Source organism: Protopterus annectens, chromosome 6.part0 (assembly GCF_019279795.1).
Source record: "Protopterus annectens isolate FY-2018-M chromosome 6.part0, PAN1.0, whole genome shotgun sequence".
In the NCBI taxonomy this organism is placed as follows: Eukaryota; Metazoa; Chordata; order Ceratodontiformes; family Protopteridae; genus Protopterus; species Protopterus annectens.
The window spans coordinates 432183207-432199762 of record NC_056737.1 but is presented as its reverse complement, the minus strand read 5'-3'; the positions used below and the strand labels follow the sequence as shown (position 1 = coordinate 432199762).

At 36.4% G+C, this 16556-nt stretch overlaps 1 protein-coding gene across 1 annotated transcript in view; it reads right to left on the bottom strand.

Moving 5' to 3' along the window:
* The window catches only part of DISP2 (dispatched RND transporter family member 2), a 546463-nt gene that overhangs the window by 205037 nt on the left and 324870 nt on the right, over nucleotides 1–16556 (bottom strand). The window contains exon 4 of the mRNA XM_044074174.1: nucleotides 2348–2471. Coding sequence (XP_043930109.1) covers nucleotides 2348–2471 — 124 coding nt within the window. The remainder of the gene's footprint in view (nucleotides 1–2347; nucleotides 2472–16556) is intronic.

The following is a 16556-nucleotide window of genomic DNA, read 5'->3' as shown; positions in this document are numbered from 1 at the left end:
TTAACATATTATTATTAGTGTGTACAGAGAAGGATGGGACAAGCAGAAATGAAAATATACTAGTGTTAAGAAATGAGAACGTGGGGATTTGCCTGAAAACAAATTTATCAAGTGATATATAAACATACACACACACATATATATATATATATATATATATATATATATATATATATATATATATATATATATATTGTGTTGCCTTGTCTGAAAAAAAGTGGGTTATACGATGATATGTAAAAGTGTCTATCCATCCATTTTCTCATAACCTGATTTATCCTTTACAGGGCCAGCGTGATGCCGGGGATATGAAAAGATTAAAAGAATGTTGATGGAATAAAGTCAAAAATGGAAATTGCAAAAGGAATATCAGGAAATATTAAAAAAAAGAATTGAAATGTTAAATATGATGTTATTCAAGACTATATATGAGACATTAATTAATTGATTTTTTTGCTAAAGGCTAGTTATAGAACCCCCACTTCAGATATAAAAGTATTTAAAATGAATGTGTCATTTAAAGGAAGAAATGATAAAACATTTTAACAGGCTCTAACCTTATGAATACATTGGGGAGTCTAACTGAGGAAGAATGGAAAAAATGCATCTTGACCTGCCTGTAAGTATCAATACATTAAAATGTGGGTGTGGAAATGTAAGAGAGGACAGGATTTAGTCTTTTGTGAGGAGTAATTAGTTGTTGTGAATGCATATGTGTCATTTTTGTCAGAAAGAGGTAAGGGAGAAGTAGACCCATTACAGAGTACAACGCCCCTTTTGGTATGTACCTCACAAGACATCTACAACAACTGGAAAGGCTGCAAAAATACCTCACAAAGAGGATTAGTGGCCTCAAACAGATGCCTTACACAGACTGTCTAAAAAAACTCCAGCTTTACTCCGTTGCATATCGTCTACTCAGAGGCAATCTCTGCCTAACATACAAAGCTATGCCAAACCCAGAGCTGTTGGACATGATTCACTTAAAGAAATCCCTCTGAGCTACACGCTCTAGGGACCTAAACCTTGTCACCACAATAAGCAGAACATACTGGATGGATAGATTCCTGTCCCAGAGACTTCCCATACTCTGGAACAGACTACCTATCTATGTCAAACAGAGCTCCTCATTAGCACTCTTCAAGAAAAATCTTGATGATTGGATGGGTAATAGGAAATTCACCCCGAGGATCACTTCTGTGGTTCTGCTTGACAGGGGCACAGGAAAATAATTTTCTTGGGTGGTGAAAGCCAGGGTACCTTTTTGGCTAGGCTTGTATAGGCCCTAAGGCCAATAGCCTGGTTCCTACCTATGAACCTATGAACAGAACTCAAAAAAAGTTTAGGAAATACTATGAAGGCATGAAAATGGGAGGCAGAGATATGTGCAAAAATGTAAGGGATGGGAAACAAAAAAGAAATGTAAATCATAGAAGTCACTGGAAAGGCTAGTGGCAAATAATGCATTATGAGGGTGTTATATATTATATTGCATAGACACATTGTTATTAAAGTGCAAATATGAGTGATGAAAATTAGTTTTATTATGAAGTAATGAGATGTTGAATAAATATATTTGATCCCCTAATTTTCTTCTATAAGTGCCATTGTCTTTCAAATCCACTGGGATCTCAGTTTCACCTCTCACCTTGAAGGATGGGACCCCATGAATGTAACACCCCACTTATGCTGTACTACTGTGTTTGTACTGTAGCACTGATCCAAGCAGCCAATAGGGGAATAGAACTAGCAGCATTATAATCTTCTCAGCACCAAATACAGCTGTTCAACCTTATAAAACACAATCATTTAATGTACTTACTTTAAAGACTGCCCAGTGAATATTGCAGTTTTGATCCTGAAATACAATTCTCAGCATATTTTATTATTTGCTTTTGTCTTTGACTCTGTCTGACAAGACCGAAGTTGGAAGAGTCAACTAACTTGGTTTCAAATATTAACTAAGGGAATTGAATAAATAAATTAAATAGTACCAGAAGTCAAAACAGTGTCATAAAAAGATGCTAGGCTTCTTTGCTGTTAAGTCACTCAGTGTATATCATCAATACAGATGATTGTGAAATGATTTGTTCCTAAAATGCCCTTTTCATTGTAAATTTTTGATGAAAGCAAAATGATTTCTTTTGCCAGAGGAACAAACTGTATCATTGCATTAAATACACTTGAGGAAAAAGAAAAAATGAGGGTGTTGCATGTAATTTAAATTTATTTTTAGTTCTATGAAAGTGTACAAATTGTGATAGGAATAAACAGAATTTCATGCTTAATTGTTAAAATGTACTTTGCTACATATCTGTTATCATCAGAGCTTAGTGGAAGCACTTACCAGCAGTGGTCTGGAGAAATCTGGTAGGTCCCCAGTTAGAATCCCTGCCAATGTGCACACCAGGACCAGCACGCTGCAGGTCACCAAGACAGTTCCTGGCCAATTAGCAATCAGCTGGGCATAACTGGAATGAACAAAAGGATAAAAGCCATTAACTTTATATCTGAATGATGATGATGTTATTATCCTGACTGCAAAGTAAGTTTTCTGAATGGAGTTTATAGTTTTCCCCAATGTTGTGTGATAGCAGAGTTGGTGTGTGTGTGTGTGTGTGTGTGTGTGTGTGTGTGTGTGTGTATATATATATATATATATATATATATATATATATATATATAAAACGATCACCAAAAGATAACTGAGGGTACAACACGTAACTGTAACCAAAGCCAAAAACCCACAGAAAAAAACACGATCCACACTGTGTTGTAAATCCAAGAACCGAATGTTCTTTAATTCAAACAAACTTCTGTACAATCAATAGTTGAGCGCTTTCATGTAAATAATACACTTCTTCAGAACAAGATGAAAAGCTTCTTTCCAAGACGAGATCGCTGTAGTGAACCGATGTAATTTGCTGCAGCGTTTGACTAGTGCAAAATTGCAATCCATGTACACGACTCATTTTATTTCACTTTTCAATGATTGCATTAATCAGGCCTTCCTAAGAGCACTGTCATCCTCACTCCACGAAGAAAATATGAATGGTGCAGCAAAATGACGGCTTTGTTTGGGGATGGCGTGGATTTATCCATCAACAATTTAAAACTTAAGGTTACGATTTAGAATATGGAGCCCATATTAAGCAGAAAGCATCACTTTTAGGCAACCAATTTACCATAAAAGCAGTAAAATGATAACGTCAACATCTCAAGTGCACTTTGGACCAACTCTCAAACACCCAGCCAATCTCTCTTCAGCTGGTATCTCCTACTGTTTCAAATCAGTTCCAAAATAATAAACATAAACACTTGATCGCCAGAAAGTCTAAAAAAGTACATATGTGCTAAATAATTTAGTAGCGTAATAGCCTGAAGCCGTCAGCTGTCATGCATAAAGCTGCTGCTGTCTGAACACTCTAATACCCACGTCCAGTGCTATGCATCCCTTAAACTAACTTAAACATAGAAATATACCGAAGGCACCATCTTGTCTCTTTGTAGCAACACCACAGAATTCTGGGAGGGCGGAAAAAAAAAAAAAAAAAACGGCTCCCCCTTCCGCCCTCCCAGAATTCTGTGGTGTTGCTACAAAGAGACAAGATGGTGCCTTCGGTATATTTCTATGTTTAAGTTAGTTTAAGGGACGCATAGCACTGGACGTGGGTATTAGAGAGTTCAGACAGCAGCAGCTTTATGCATGACAGCTGACGGCTTCAGGCTATTACGCTACTAAATTATTTAGCACATATGTACTTTTTTAGACTTTCTGGCGATCAAGTGTTTATGTTTATTATTTTTGGAGCTGATTTGGAAACAGTAGGAGATACCAGCTGAAGAGAGATTGGCTGGGTGTTTGAGAGTTGGTCCAAAGTGCACTTGAGATGTTGATGTTTATCATTTTACTGCTTTTATGGTAAATTGGTTGCCTAAAAAGTGATGCTTTCTGCTTAATATGGGCTCCATATTCTAAATCGTAACCTTAAGTTTTAAATTGTTGATGGATAAATCCACGCCATCCCCAAACAAAGCCGTCATTTTGCTGCACCATTCATATTTTCTTCGGTGGAGTGAGGATGACAGTGCTCTTAGGAAGGCCTGATTAATGCAATCATTGAAAAGTGAAATAAAATGAGTCGTGTACATGGATTGCAATTTTGCACTAGTCAAACGCTGCAGCAAATTACATCGGTTCACTACAGCGATCTCGTCTTGGAAAGAAGCTTTTCATCTTGTTCTGAAGAAGTGTATTATTTACATGAAAGTGCTCAACTATTGATTGTACAGAAGTTTGTTTGAATTAAAGAACATTCGGTTCTTGGATTTACAACACAGTGTGGATCGTGGTTTTTTCCTGTGGGTTTTTGGCTTTGGTTACAGTTTTATATATATATATATATATATATATATATATATATACACACACACACACTATTTCTGTGTGTGTGTGTGTGTGTGTGTGTGTGTAATCCTGAAAGCCCAAAATCCTGAAAACACAAATAATGCTAATATGTCACTATAAAGACACTAATATCTTCCAACTGACCCTGACCCTAACCCTAACCCTAAGGTCCGTCACTATCGCACACTCACCTGAGCCGCGCCCTAACCCTAACTCACTTAAACCGCCTCTAACCCCAATATTTGTCACTATTGCATACATGCCTAACCTGCGCCCTAACCCTAACTCACTTAAACCGCCTAACCCTAACATAAAACCAACCGCACACTTACCTGACCCCAACGCATGACCTAACACCACAGGGCTAACAATAGCAAAGCCACAATGACATCAGTATGTCTATTTTGTGTTTTCAGGATTTTGGGCTTTCAGGATTTTGGGCTTTCAGGATTTTGAGTTTTCAGGCTTCTGAATTTTCAGGCTTTTGGTTTCAGGATTTTGATTTTCAGGCTTATGATGTTTCAGGCTTCTGAATGGGAACCATATATATATATATATATATATATATATATATATATATATATATATATATATATATATATATATATATATATATATATATGGGAGTGCTACAGAATCCTGAAAGCCCAAAATCCTGAAAGTTCAAAATACTGAAAACCCAAAATCCTGAAAACAAAAAGGATACCAATACTCACTATATTCCAGCACAAGTACATACAGAAACATATTACCCATCAATTATATGCAGGTGGCAAGCCCCCCTGCACCCCCACATCCCCTGCTATTTAAATATATCAACTCTGAGATTGCACTTCACTACACTAAGTGCAATCTTGGGGGTGATATATTTAAGTAGCAGGAGGTGTGGGGTATGCAAGGGGGCTTGCCCTCCTACTTAAACTTGGAGAACAGTAATATAGTTATTGTTTTATTTGTTTCTGTATGTACTTGTGCTGGAATATAGTGAGTGTTAGTATCCTGTGTGTTTTCAGGATTTTGAATTATCAGTATTTTGAGTTTTCAGTATTTTGAACTTTCAGGATTTTGGTCTTCAGAATTTTATATAGATATATATATATATATATATATATATATAGTTCCCTATCAGAAGCCTGAAACACTATAAGCCTGAAAATCAAAATCCTGAAACCAAAAGCCTGAAAATTCAAAATCCCGAAAACCCAAAATCCTGAAACTCAAAATCCTGAAAACACAAATAATGCTAATATGTCACTATAAAGACACTAATATCTACCAACTGACCCTGACCCTAACCCTAACCCTAAGGTCCGTCACTATCGCACACTCACCTGACCCGCGCCCTAACTCACTTAAACTGCCCCTAACCCCAATATTTGTCACTACTGCATACATGCCTAACCTCGCCCTAACTCACTTAAACCGCCCCTAACCCTAACATAAAACCAACCGCACACTCACCTGAACCCAACGCATGACCTAACACCACAGGGCTAACAACAGCAAAGCCACAATGACGTCAGTATGTCCATTTTGTGTTTTCAGGATTTTGAGTTTCAGGATTTTGGGTTTTCGGGATTTTTAATTTTCAGGCTTTTGGTTTCAGGATTTTTATTTTCAGGCTTATAGTGTTTCAGGCTTCTGATAGGGAACCATATATATATATATATATATATATATATATACATATATATATATATATATATATATATATATATATATATATATATATACACACACACACACATAGTGTATATATATATATATATATATATATATATATATATATATATATATATATATATATATATGTATAGGAGCGCTACAGAATCCTGAAAGCCCAAAATCTGAGACCAAAATACTGAAAACTCAAAATCCTGAAAACACACAGTATATTCCAGCACAAGTACATAAAGAAACAATGACTGTTAATTGACAATTGCACCTCTGCACTTCAGTTCCATATGTAAATATAACTATCCAGAACTGCAGAGGTGTGTACATATAGTTCCTCATCAGGTCCATTTCCTGTAATAGAAGAAGCTCCATGGGTACTATTTCTTTAACCAAAACTTCTGGAGAAGCTTGGAGTACCACCAAAGACAGATTGGGCAATGATTGTTTCAGTAGGTATTCAGGAACAGTAGCTTTCTATAGGAACAAGTAAGTTTGTGCTATGGATGTGTGTGTGTGTGTGTGTGTGTGTGTGTGTGTGTGTGTGTGTGTGTGTGTGTGTGTGTGTGCTCACAAACCCTGGGTCAGAATGCAAGCATCATACCTCTGAAGTGTACCTTATAATGAAGAAGACGTTCAGAGTTTCAAATAAGCATAATCTGGCTGTTGAAGATATGTGTATGAATGACTGTGACTGTGCATCTGTCTGTGAGTGAGTGACAGAGGTTGTAGGATGGGAAAGAAATCTGTGGATGTTTGTGTGCTTGTGTGTGTGTGTGGGTAGATGGGTGGATGAGAAAGAGAGAGTGAGAGCGAGGCTGCTAAAAATGTAAACGTGTGAGAACATCCAATCTGTTCCATATTTTGCAGAACATCCTTGATTAAATCTTTCATTTTTGCAAAATTCAACAAAAAATGTAATATTTTCTGGTAAATCATTCAAGACTGCAGTCATTAAAACATCAGATATTGAGTTTCAGCCTTTATATACTTAGGAAAATGCACGGCTTTGTCCCTCGCTGTTTTCTGTATTTACTCTTGATTCTGGGGCTAAGAAGTTGAGAGCTATGAGAGAGCTGTCAGCAGATGAAATTTTGGTGTTTGTATGTATGTGTGCATCTGCATGTGTGCATATGTGTGTGTGTGTGTGTGTGTGTGTGTGTGTGTGTGTGTGTGTGCGTGCGTGCGTGCATGTGTGCGTGCACGTGTGTGTATGTGTGCGTGCATGTATGCTAATACAAAATCTGCAAATAAAAGCTGCCTTGTGAGTTTAATAGAATGAGCTGCCTATGCATAGCTGCGAACTGTACCCAGTTTTGCAGAATGTCTGTGATTTTTCTGATATTTTGATCCATTGCAATCATTTGATCAGTCAACAAATGTAAAATAAATAATAAATAAAGCTGTTGTGAAATGTATGGTAAATTTTCAAGGATTCTAGCACACAAAGACCTTCAAATTTCAGATGTCATATCTTTCAGAAAATGCATGCTAATTTAAATCTTGCTGCTATTCTAGCAACAATCTGACATCTGAGGAGAACACAGTCAAAGTGTGTGTGTGTGTGTGTGTGTGTGTGTGTGTGTGTGTGTGTGTGTGTGTGTGTGTGTGTGTGTGTGTGTGTGTGTCATAGACAGGAAGACAGATTGGTCAGACTGACTAAAATTTCTGTGTGCTGTTACTTATGTGTTCATTCATTTCATGACAATTAGACATGGCTGTAAGTGGTGGGAGTTTGTGTGTGTGTGTGTGTGTGTGTGTGTGTGTGTGTGTGTGTGTGTGCGTGCGTGCGTGTTTAGAAGATTTAGTCCTAATTAGCTCGTGGCTTCTTTTTAGTGGAGGCCCAAGATGGCATCCATAGTCAAAGTGGCTGTAATTGGTTGGCACATCTTTGTGTGTGTGTGTGTGTGTGTGTGTGTGTGTGTGTGTGTGTGTGTGTGTGTGTGTGTGTGTGTGAGAGAGAGAGAGAGAGAGAGAGAGATAGATGTGTGTGTGTGTATGTATAGGGGTGTAACATGGTACTGAAGACTGTGAAAGCTCATGTCAGAATGTAATATTCTGTCATGTTTGCTCTAGAAAAGCATTTGCAGTTTGGGTAGCAAAAGGTAAACACCACACATATGACGGTAACAGGAAGTGGGTAACATGCAGACAACCTGAGATGTACAGCTTTATTTTTTATCCACAGATGTGAATGTTAGCAATATTTGCATATTAACAGCAGTATACCAAGAATGGTACCATCAACATTAGTGAGAAAGGAGGCATGTAGAGGATGACATCATTCGGTATATGTGGTCAGTGAAACCACTGCTGTGGAATGTACACAGCGTAAGTAATTGAAATGTGTTTGCAAACAGTTATAAAAATAATGAAATATTTTCAATAATTTATTTAATAATACAAAGGTGGAGTGTGATAATGGCTTGCTAGGGAAGCTGGTCAAAGCAGTGGCAATTAGGCAAAAAATGACAGTAAGAGAAGTTGTGTATGCTAAACATATCTAGAGTTATAACTGTTTTAAGTAATAAATTATGAATATTAAGAATGTTTTAATATATATACTAATATCTCATGAGTGGTAGGTCCTGAATTAGGGAACAAGTTGATATCTATAAACTGAAATAATCTGGCAAGCATCCACAGTAAAAAAAAATACCATGGAATATAAAGGTCTAGAATTATTGAAGAGTGCTAGCAAAATGTTATGAAAAATATAAAATACTTCCTATATTTCCTTTAATATGTAAACAATGGAGTGTGATGCTGTCATGTTGGGGCCTATACAAGTGTGGGAAGTAATATGAAAACATCAGGTGGTAAGTGTTTTTTTATACAAAAGCTATACATATTAACAATATTCCACTATTAAGGGCAATGATGCTGTTGTTTTATGTTGTGTGAAGAAACATATTCTGGGAGGGCAGTGAGTGCAGTGATATTTAAAAATGAGAGTAAACACATTAAACACACTTGGATAAGAGAAATAGTTTATCATACAGCTTTTTATTTTATGTACACTGTATCAATATTATCATTATTGTAATGTCCACGCTTATATTTTATGAACACTAATTTGTGTGAGAAAATAACATGGCATCTCCAAACTGACAGGAACTGGGTATGTATCCACAGTGAAAGCATCACTTGGAGATGCACAGGGCTTGAGTTACTGAAGAGTCCTTTTAGAAGGTTATAAAAATGATGGAATATTTACCATATTTGCATTATGTATTGTGATACTGGCATGTTATGGAGACCTATGCATCAGTGGGTTGTAGAAAGCAAATTATAGTAAGTACACCTGGGTAAGACAAAATCTGGCACAGAAATAAATATCTGAGGTCACTGTATTGTATTCTGATAACTGTATTCTAATATTGAGTGTGATATCTCATGAATGGTAAGTCATGCCTGATGGATCAAGGTGTCATCTGAAAGCTGAGATGATGCGCTGGGCATGCACAGTGAGACAGCCAGTGTGGGATGTGTAGAACTACAGTTATTAAGGAGTGTTTGTAAAAGGTGATGAAAAATGTAACATATTTTCTGTATTTATATTAACTATACAAAAAAACAGAGTGATACAATCATGTTTGGGGTGGCACATGCAATCCATTGTTGTTAGTTTAAAGCTGGCATTAAAATATAGTGGGTAATGAGAATGCTTCCAGAGATATAACTGTTTGTTTGTTTGATTGGTAAAGCAGTTATGAATATTATCTATATTTTCATATCCAAATTAATATTGTGAAAATGGTGTGGCTTACGGCAAACAGATACTGCTAACTTATGAACAACACTGGGGCACAGAACTTTGCCACTCATGGTTGCCATCAAATATGCATGGCGCCATAAATTAATACTGTTTGAAATATTGTGAAAATATGCATAATTTGCATTGATTGTACAATATTGCAAAACATCAGTGTGCTGCTTACACTTGGCATACATTACTGGAAAGTTCTTTAACAGGCAAACAATTCACTCACTGATAGACTGGGCACAAGTACAAAAGTATAACCTTGTTTGTCCAGAGTACTAATATATTTTGGCAGGTAAAATATAAATGTTCATTATAAAATATACTATATAAATTCAATGACACCTGACAAAACTTTGATACTAACATTATTACCTAGCCCATTGTGTATTGAACGAGTCTCATAGTTTGCATGTCTTGTAACACTCATCATTTACAAGATATTGCAAATTGTATGAGTTGTGCACTTAATAGAGTATTTGGGAGAAAACTTCTCAGAAAGCGAGTGGTTTCTAAACTCAAAAGACTTCAGGAAAGAAGAGGATTAACTGTCTTCTTGTTGCTTAGGGCTGAATGTATTAAGTTAGATGCTTGCCCATAGTAAGGATAACATTGTAGAATAATACACTAATAGCAATGGAATAATCCCAATTTGAACCATAAATGCTAACACTGAATAAAAGCATATCTCAAGTTTTTCATGTAGTTAGTTAAATAAACTGTGTTGGTATGCTCCTACAGATGCTCAGTGACTAAACTGCAACATGTGTTCTCCATCCCAGTTATAGATTTACTGACTGTATTTTATTTTAGAATGAAACCAAGTGATTCGAAGTTCTTTATCAAAGATGACAGATTAATGGTTCCAAATATAAGCACAGGTAAAATAGCTACTTACTTGCATATGAGAATACTGACAGAAGATGACATAGTTTATTGAGTATATTCAGGGGTTATAGCTAGGCTGTATGTAGCTGCTCTTTCTCGACCCTTGCTCTATTCTTTGATAACAGTTTTAAATTCTGAAACTTGTAAGTGCAAGTCCTGTAACAGTGAGACAGATTGCGCAAACCTATATTTACCAGGTCTGAGATCACTGGGTGAGAGTGTATTCTCTTTGTTTGGGTTATTGTGATTGTGGAGTTAGTATAATAGCAGAGGTGTGGGGTGCATCCCTCCATTTTAGAGACACAGGGGCCAAAAACCATCTTTAAAGGAGAACACTGAAAGTCAACATTTGTTTGTATTCATTGCTGTTGTTTCACTGTTTTTGTTTTTACTTTAATTCGCAAACTTACTGTTATGGGCCCTGTATTACAATATGAAATCATAGTGTTTCCTCACTCTATCTAAAGCAGCTTTAACACTCTCTTACGACTTACTGCTATGTACCACTTCTCATGCAATACATTACAGGGCGCTAGATGTAGTTTTCAAAATTGACTACATATAGTCTCCTTCCAGGTGCCAGCCATGTACTTCTGTCTCTCTTGCCTTTTTTTTCCTTTTCAGATCTACTCACGTGACTGGCTTCAAAACAATGTAGTATATGTAAATCAAATTTGGCTTGATTCTCTAAAAATGGATTTTCTGATTCCACTTTCATCAAATTCATAATCATAGGTTCATAGGCTAACTGCCTTTGCAGGCCATTTTAAACCTAGCCACTTACCCCATGTGAGAATCAAACCCTGCACCTTCTGTTTGTAAGGCAAACACCTTAACCATTATATCATCCTCCCACCCTCATTCATTCATACATTCTGAAACTTCACTATGAACACATGCATGCAAACCACTACACAACATAACACATGTACACGTCATTCCTGTACACAAAACAGCACTTAATCAAACAGCTGCCACTCTGTTTGGTATGAAAAAAATCCATTCCTACCCTCATACCACCTGAAAACTGTTAATCATATCTAAATTTACTGCTGAGGAAGGGATAGGACATCTGTAGAAGCTTGCCTGTAGGAATGCCATATTGATTTATTTATTTGACATTTGTTATCCGGGATGGTCTGACTGAGCAAAAGCCCTTTTTCAGCAGAGGCCTGGGGAGAAAAGCTCCACAGTGCAAGTCAGTAAATCATAATAATTAGTAAGACACAAAATAAGATACACTAGTACTATATACATACATAACAACATGAGGTAGAGAGGTCTATTTTACATAGGGACATGGGTAGCTTATTCCATTAGAGGGCTGGTAAGTAGCTATAAAGTTTTTTCCCAGAGGATCTGTTAGGTTTGTAAATTTCTAGTTGAAATTGATCAGAGCTCCTGAGAGTTCTGGGGGGGGGTGTATAAAGAGACTGAGAGGACATATTGGGGCAAGAGGAGGGTCTGTACATGATAGAGTGGATGATGGTGAGTTGAGAGAGGTGAAGATACTGAAGGAATTCTAACCAGTTTAATGTCTTTAGAGCAAGACATTGATGTGATTTAGGTGGGTAATTTGATGCAAATTTGGCTACTTTATTACAGGTAGTTTCAAGTTTAGTTAGGAGATTGGATTGTAGGTTAGTAAGAATTTGTGAACTATAGAAAAGGTTAGGAAGGAGGTAAGAATGGGCAAGTGTTTGTTGTGACTCATTAGTTAGGAACTTTTTATTTCTATACAGTAGACCTAATTTTTGATGGGATTTCTTAATACTATAAGTTGATCATCTATTATGACACCAAGGAGCTTAGTGTGGGTTTCAGAGTTAATAACTGTGTTATTGTGAGTTGTAATGGTGAATGGGGATTTGTGATGATTCAAAGATTAAGGCAGGAAGAATAGAGGTTTAGTGTTTTTGGGGTTAAGTATGAGCTGGTTACTGGAGAGCCATGTTTCAATAAGGTTGAATGATGTTTGTGTAAGGATAATTAGGTCAGGGAGAGTATCAGAAGTGGTGATGACTGTGGAGTCATCCTCATACTGTATAAGGGATGATTGTGGACCAAAGTGTAGAGATGATTTATGAAAATGTTAAAAAGTAAACGACCAAGGATTGATCCTTGTGGTACTCCCATTTTAATGAGTAGGAAGGGGGAAGAGAGGAGAGACATTTAACAGCTTGTTGTTTGTTGGATTCATAGCTTTGAAACCAAGAGACTGAAATATTGAGCTGAGAGAGTTTAGAAAGGAGAATGGTGTGAGAGAAAATGTTAAAAGCTTTGAACAGATCAAGAAAAAAACATGAGACCAACTTGTTATTGTCCCTGGCCAGAGAGATGAAGTGAGTGAAGAAGATGAGGGATGTTGTAGTAGTATGGTGAGGATGGAAGTCATGTTGTGTAGATGAGAGTAGATTTTCATTGATGAGGTAGTCTAGGATTTGTTTATGAACACATTTCTCAAGGAATTTAGACAGAGGAGATAGTATTGCTATAATATTAGCTAATTCGGTAGTGTTGCCACCTTTGTGGAGGGATAGAGTATAGAGTTTTTTCCAAAGAGAATTATTTTTTTCCCTTATCGAGCGATTTATGAGAATAGAAATAGGATAGGCAACAGAGTGAGCTGCAGCCTTGAGGAAGAGTGAAGGTAGATTGTCTGCTGATGCAGAGCAAAGTTTTAGTTTCAGGAGTAGGTTTCAATGTAGTTTGTGGGAACTGGTTTTAGTGTGAAAAAATTATTAAGCTTTGAAGGACTAAAAGTGTTGTAGGGTCCAGTGGAGTCAGACGTCTGAATAAGTTTACTAATTGAATCGATGAAGAGTTGAAGATAGAGGCTGTTTCTTGTGAGGTATTATTACGGCAGGGGTTAGGACTAGATGGGCTTCCAAGGTGTAGGATTTGATTGATGCTATTCCAACATTTTTTTAGGATTTTTATTTTGCATAGTTTGTGATTTAGGATATAATTTTTTCTTATCTGTGTTGTTGTTTTTTGGTGAGGTTACCTAGTTCCCTTTATGTTTGGTAGTGAGTAGGGAGTTTAGTCCTAGTCCAGAGTTTCCAGGCATTACCCCATTTTTGTATTAGGGACAGGGTATTAGGATTTTCTTAGAAATAGTTTCATTGAGTAGGACAGCTCATCAAAACTCCTCCCTCTAAAGTGATAAAACCTAAATGTTTTGGTGGGAGTCATTCAGATCATCAGCTTTAGCTTTTGTCAAAAAAGTCAAGTGATACAACTGATCGACTCCTTGTTTTGATGAAAGCTGTGTGGTAAACTAAAAGATCAATGAAGAATAAGGGTAAAGATGTTCTTCCTTACCACCCCAGTGTTGTGCAACCACATTGTTGGTATATTTATAGCATGGAGGGTGTGATGCTTTTTCATTTTCTTTCTTGTTTCAGTTACTTGGATGTTCAGTATTGTATTTTAATGGGTTCTGATGAAATAGTTTTGATCAATTAGACATCACCTTATTCAAATACACAAACTCCAGTGTTGTATGACATTGAAGAAAAGGAGGAGTGCAGATGGTTTATTCTACTTGGCAAAACTGTCTCTCACGAGTTGGCCTGCTACTGATGGAATCAAGCTCTTGCTACACCATTCCACATTCACACACCACTTACATAACTCATACCTCTCTCTATTCATATTAACATAACTCATACCTCTCTCTATTCATATTAACATAACTCGTACCTCTCTCTATTCATATTAACATAACTCATACCTCTCTCTATTCATATTAACATAACTCATACCTCTCTAGATTCATATTAACATAACTCATACCTCTCTCTATTCATATTAACATAACTCATACCTCTCTATTCATATTAACATAACTGCCTCTCTCTATTCATATTAACATAACTCATACCTCTCTATTCATATTAACATAACTCATACCTCTCTAGATTCATATTAACATAACTCATACCTCTCTCTATTCATATTAACATAACTCATACCTCTCTATTCATATTAACATAACTCATACCTCTCTAGATTCATATTAACATAACTCATACCTCTCTCTATTCATATTAACATAACTCATACCTCTCTCTATTCATATTAACATAACTCATACCTCTCTCTATTCATATTAACATAACTCATACCTCTCTCTATTCATATTAACATAACTCATGCCTCTCTCTATTCATATTAACATAACTCATACCTCTCTAGATTCATATTAACATAACTCATACCTCTCTCTATTCATATTAACATAACTCATACCTCTCTCTATTCATATTAACATAACTCATGCCTCTCTCTATTCATATTAACATAACTCATACCTCTCTCTATTCATATTAACATAACTCATACCTCTCTCTATTCATATTAACATAACTCATACCTCTCTCTATTCATATTAACATAACTCATACCTCTCTCTATTCATATTAACATAACTCGTACCTCTCTAGATTCATATTAACATAACTCATACCTCTCTAGATTCATATTAACATAACTCGTACCTCTCTCTATTCATATTAACATAACTCATACCTCTCTAGATTCATATTAACATAACTCATACCACTCTAGATTCATATTAACATAACTCATACCTCTCTAGATTCATATTTCTTTGTCCACATTCACAGAATTCTCTTTGCCTCATGTTGTATTTTAGCCTCCTGCTTCACAAATAAGTATTTTAGACAACTAATGGATGGACACTTGCACAGATGTCACCCATATCATGCCCTCTCTTTGTCTTTTTTCTTGTGATGTATATGTGCCCAGCTTTCAGAGTTGCTTTTCATACTTCAGCCCCTGCATCATTTCAGCCATTTGAATCACTTTGCAAGCTGCCAATCTAATTTCCATCCTGCTTTGTTATTTCCAGAACTGCAAGCAGTACGTTAGATGTAGCCTTCATAGTGCCCTATAAACTGAAAAGATGATTTCAGCATTATTGGGATCCATACCCTATGCTTTGTACAACAGGACACTTTTTAATCTTACCAGTGTCCTTTTTCAGTTGGTGATTATTCCCCAAACCTTTCCCCGACTCTGTTTTGCTTAGGCTCACTTCACTAAGAATTTATGTTTGACAACACTGGAGATATCCGAGGAAAGCTGTTTTTATTTTTTCTACCACATTTCTCTTAGTGTTGTAAGATCTTAATATTATTTTTGCTCGCTATTTTAAATGTTTCTTATTTATTACGGAAAGTGTGAAGGTTCCAAAAGAACTTACACAAATAGTTATACTTATTTTCCAAAATGCTCAACTTTGTACCCTATTTACATAAGTCCCTATATGCTGTCAGTCTTCCTGTGATGGAAGTCACAACAGGTCCATCTGGAGACTGGTCTCTTCTTTTCTGAGTGCTACACAAGTATTTGTGTCAGCAGCATACAGGCAGATCATGAATTTCAAAACAAGGGCTATATCTGTCAGAAATACACTGAACACAGCTGGTCCTACAACTGAACCCTGTGACAGTCCATTACTGACTATGTTTTTTTCAGTCACTTCTTCTCTAACAAGCACCCTGTATTTCTGATCAGGTAACCAGTTTGTGATCCACGTCACCATTTTGTGTCTTATCCCAAGCACTTTAATTTTTCTTTCTCCAGTCATCCTGTAGCATACTTAGTAAAACGTTTTCCTGAAGTTAGTTTGTGTAAGGGATTAAGGCACTGAGCTGTTAACAAGCTGTTTCTTGTAGTCAAGGGAACAAGGTTTGAGTCCTTCCATCACCATTTGCTTACAGTGTGACTCTGAGCAAGTCACTTAATCAGGTAGTAGTTTTGGGTAATCCCTGAAAAGGGACACATTGTCCATTG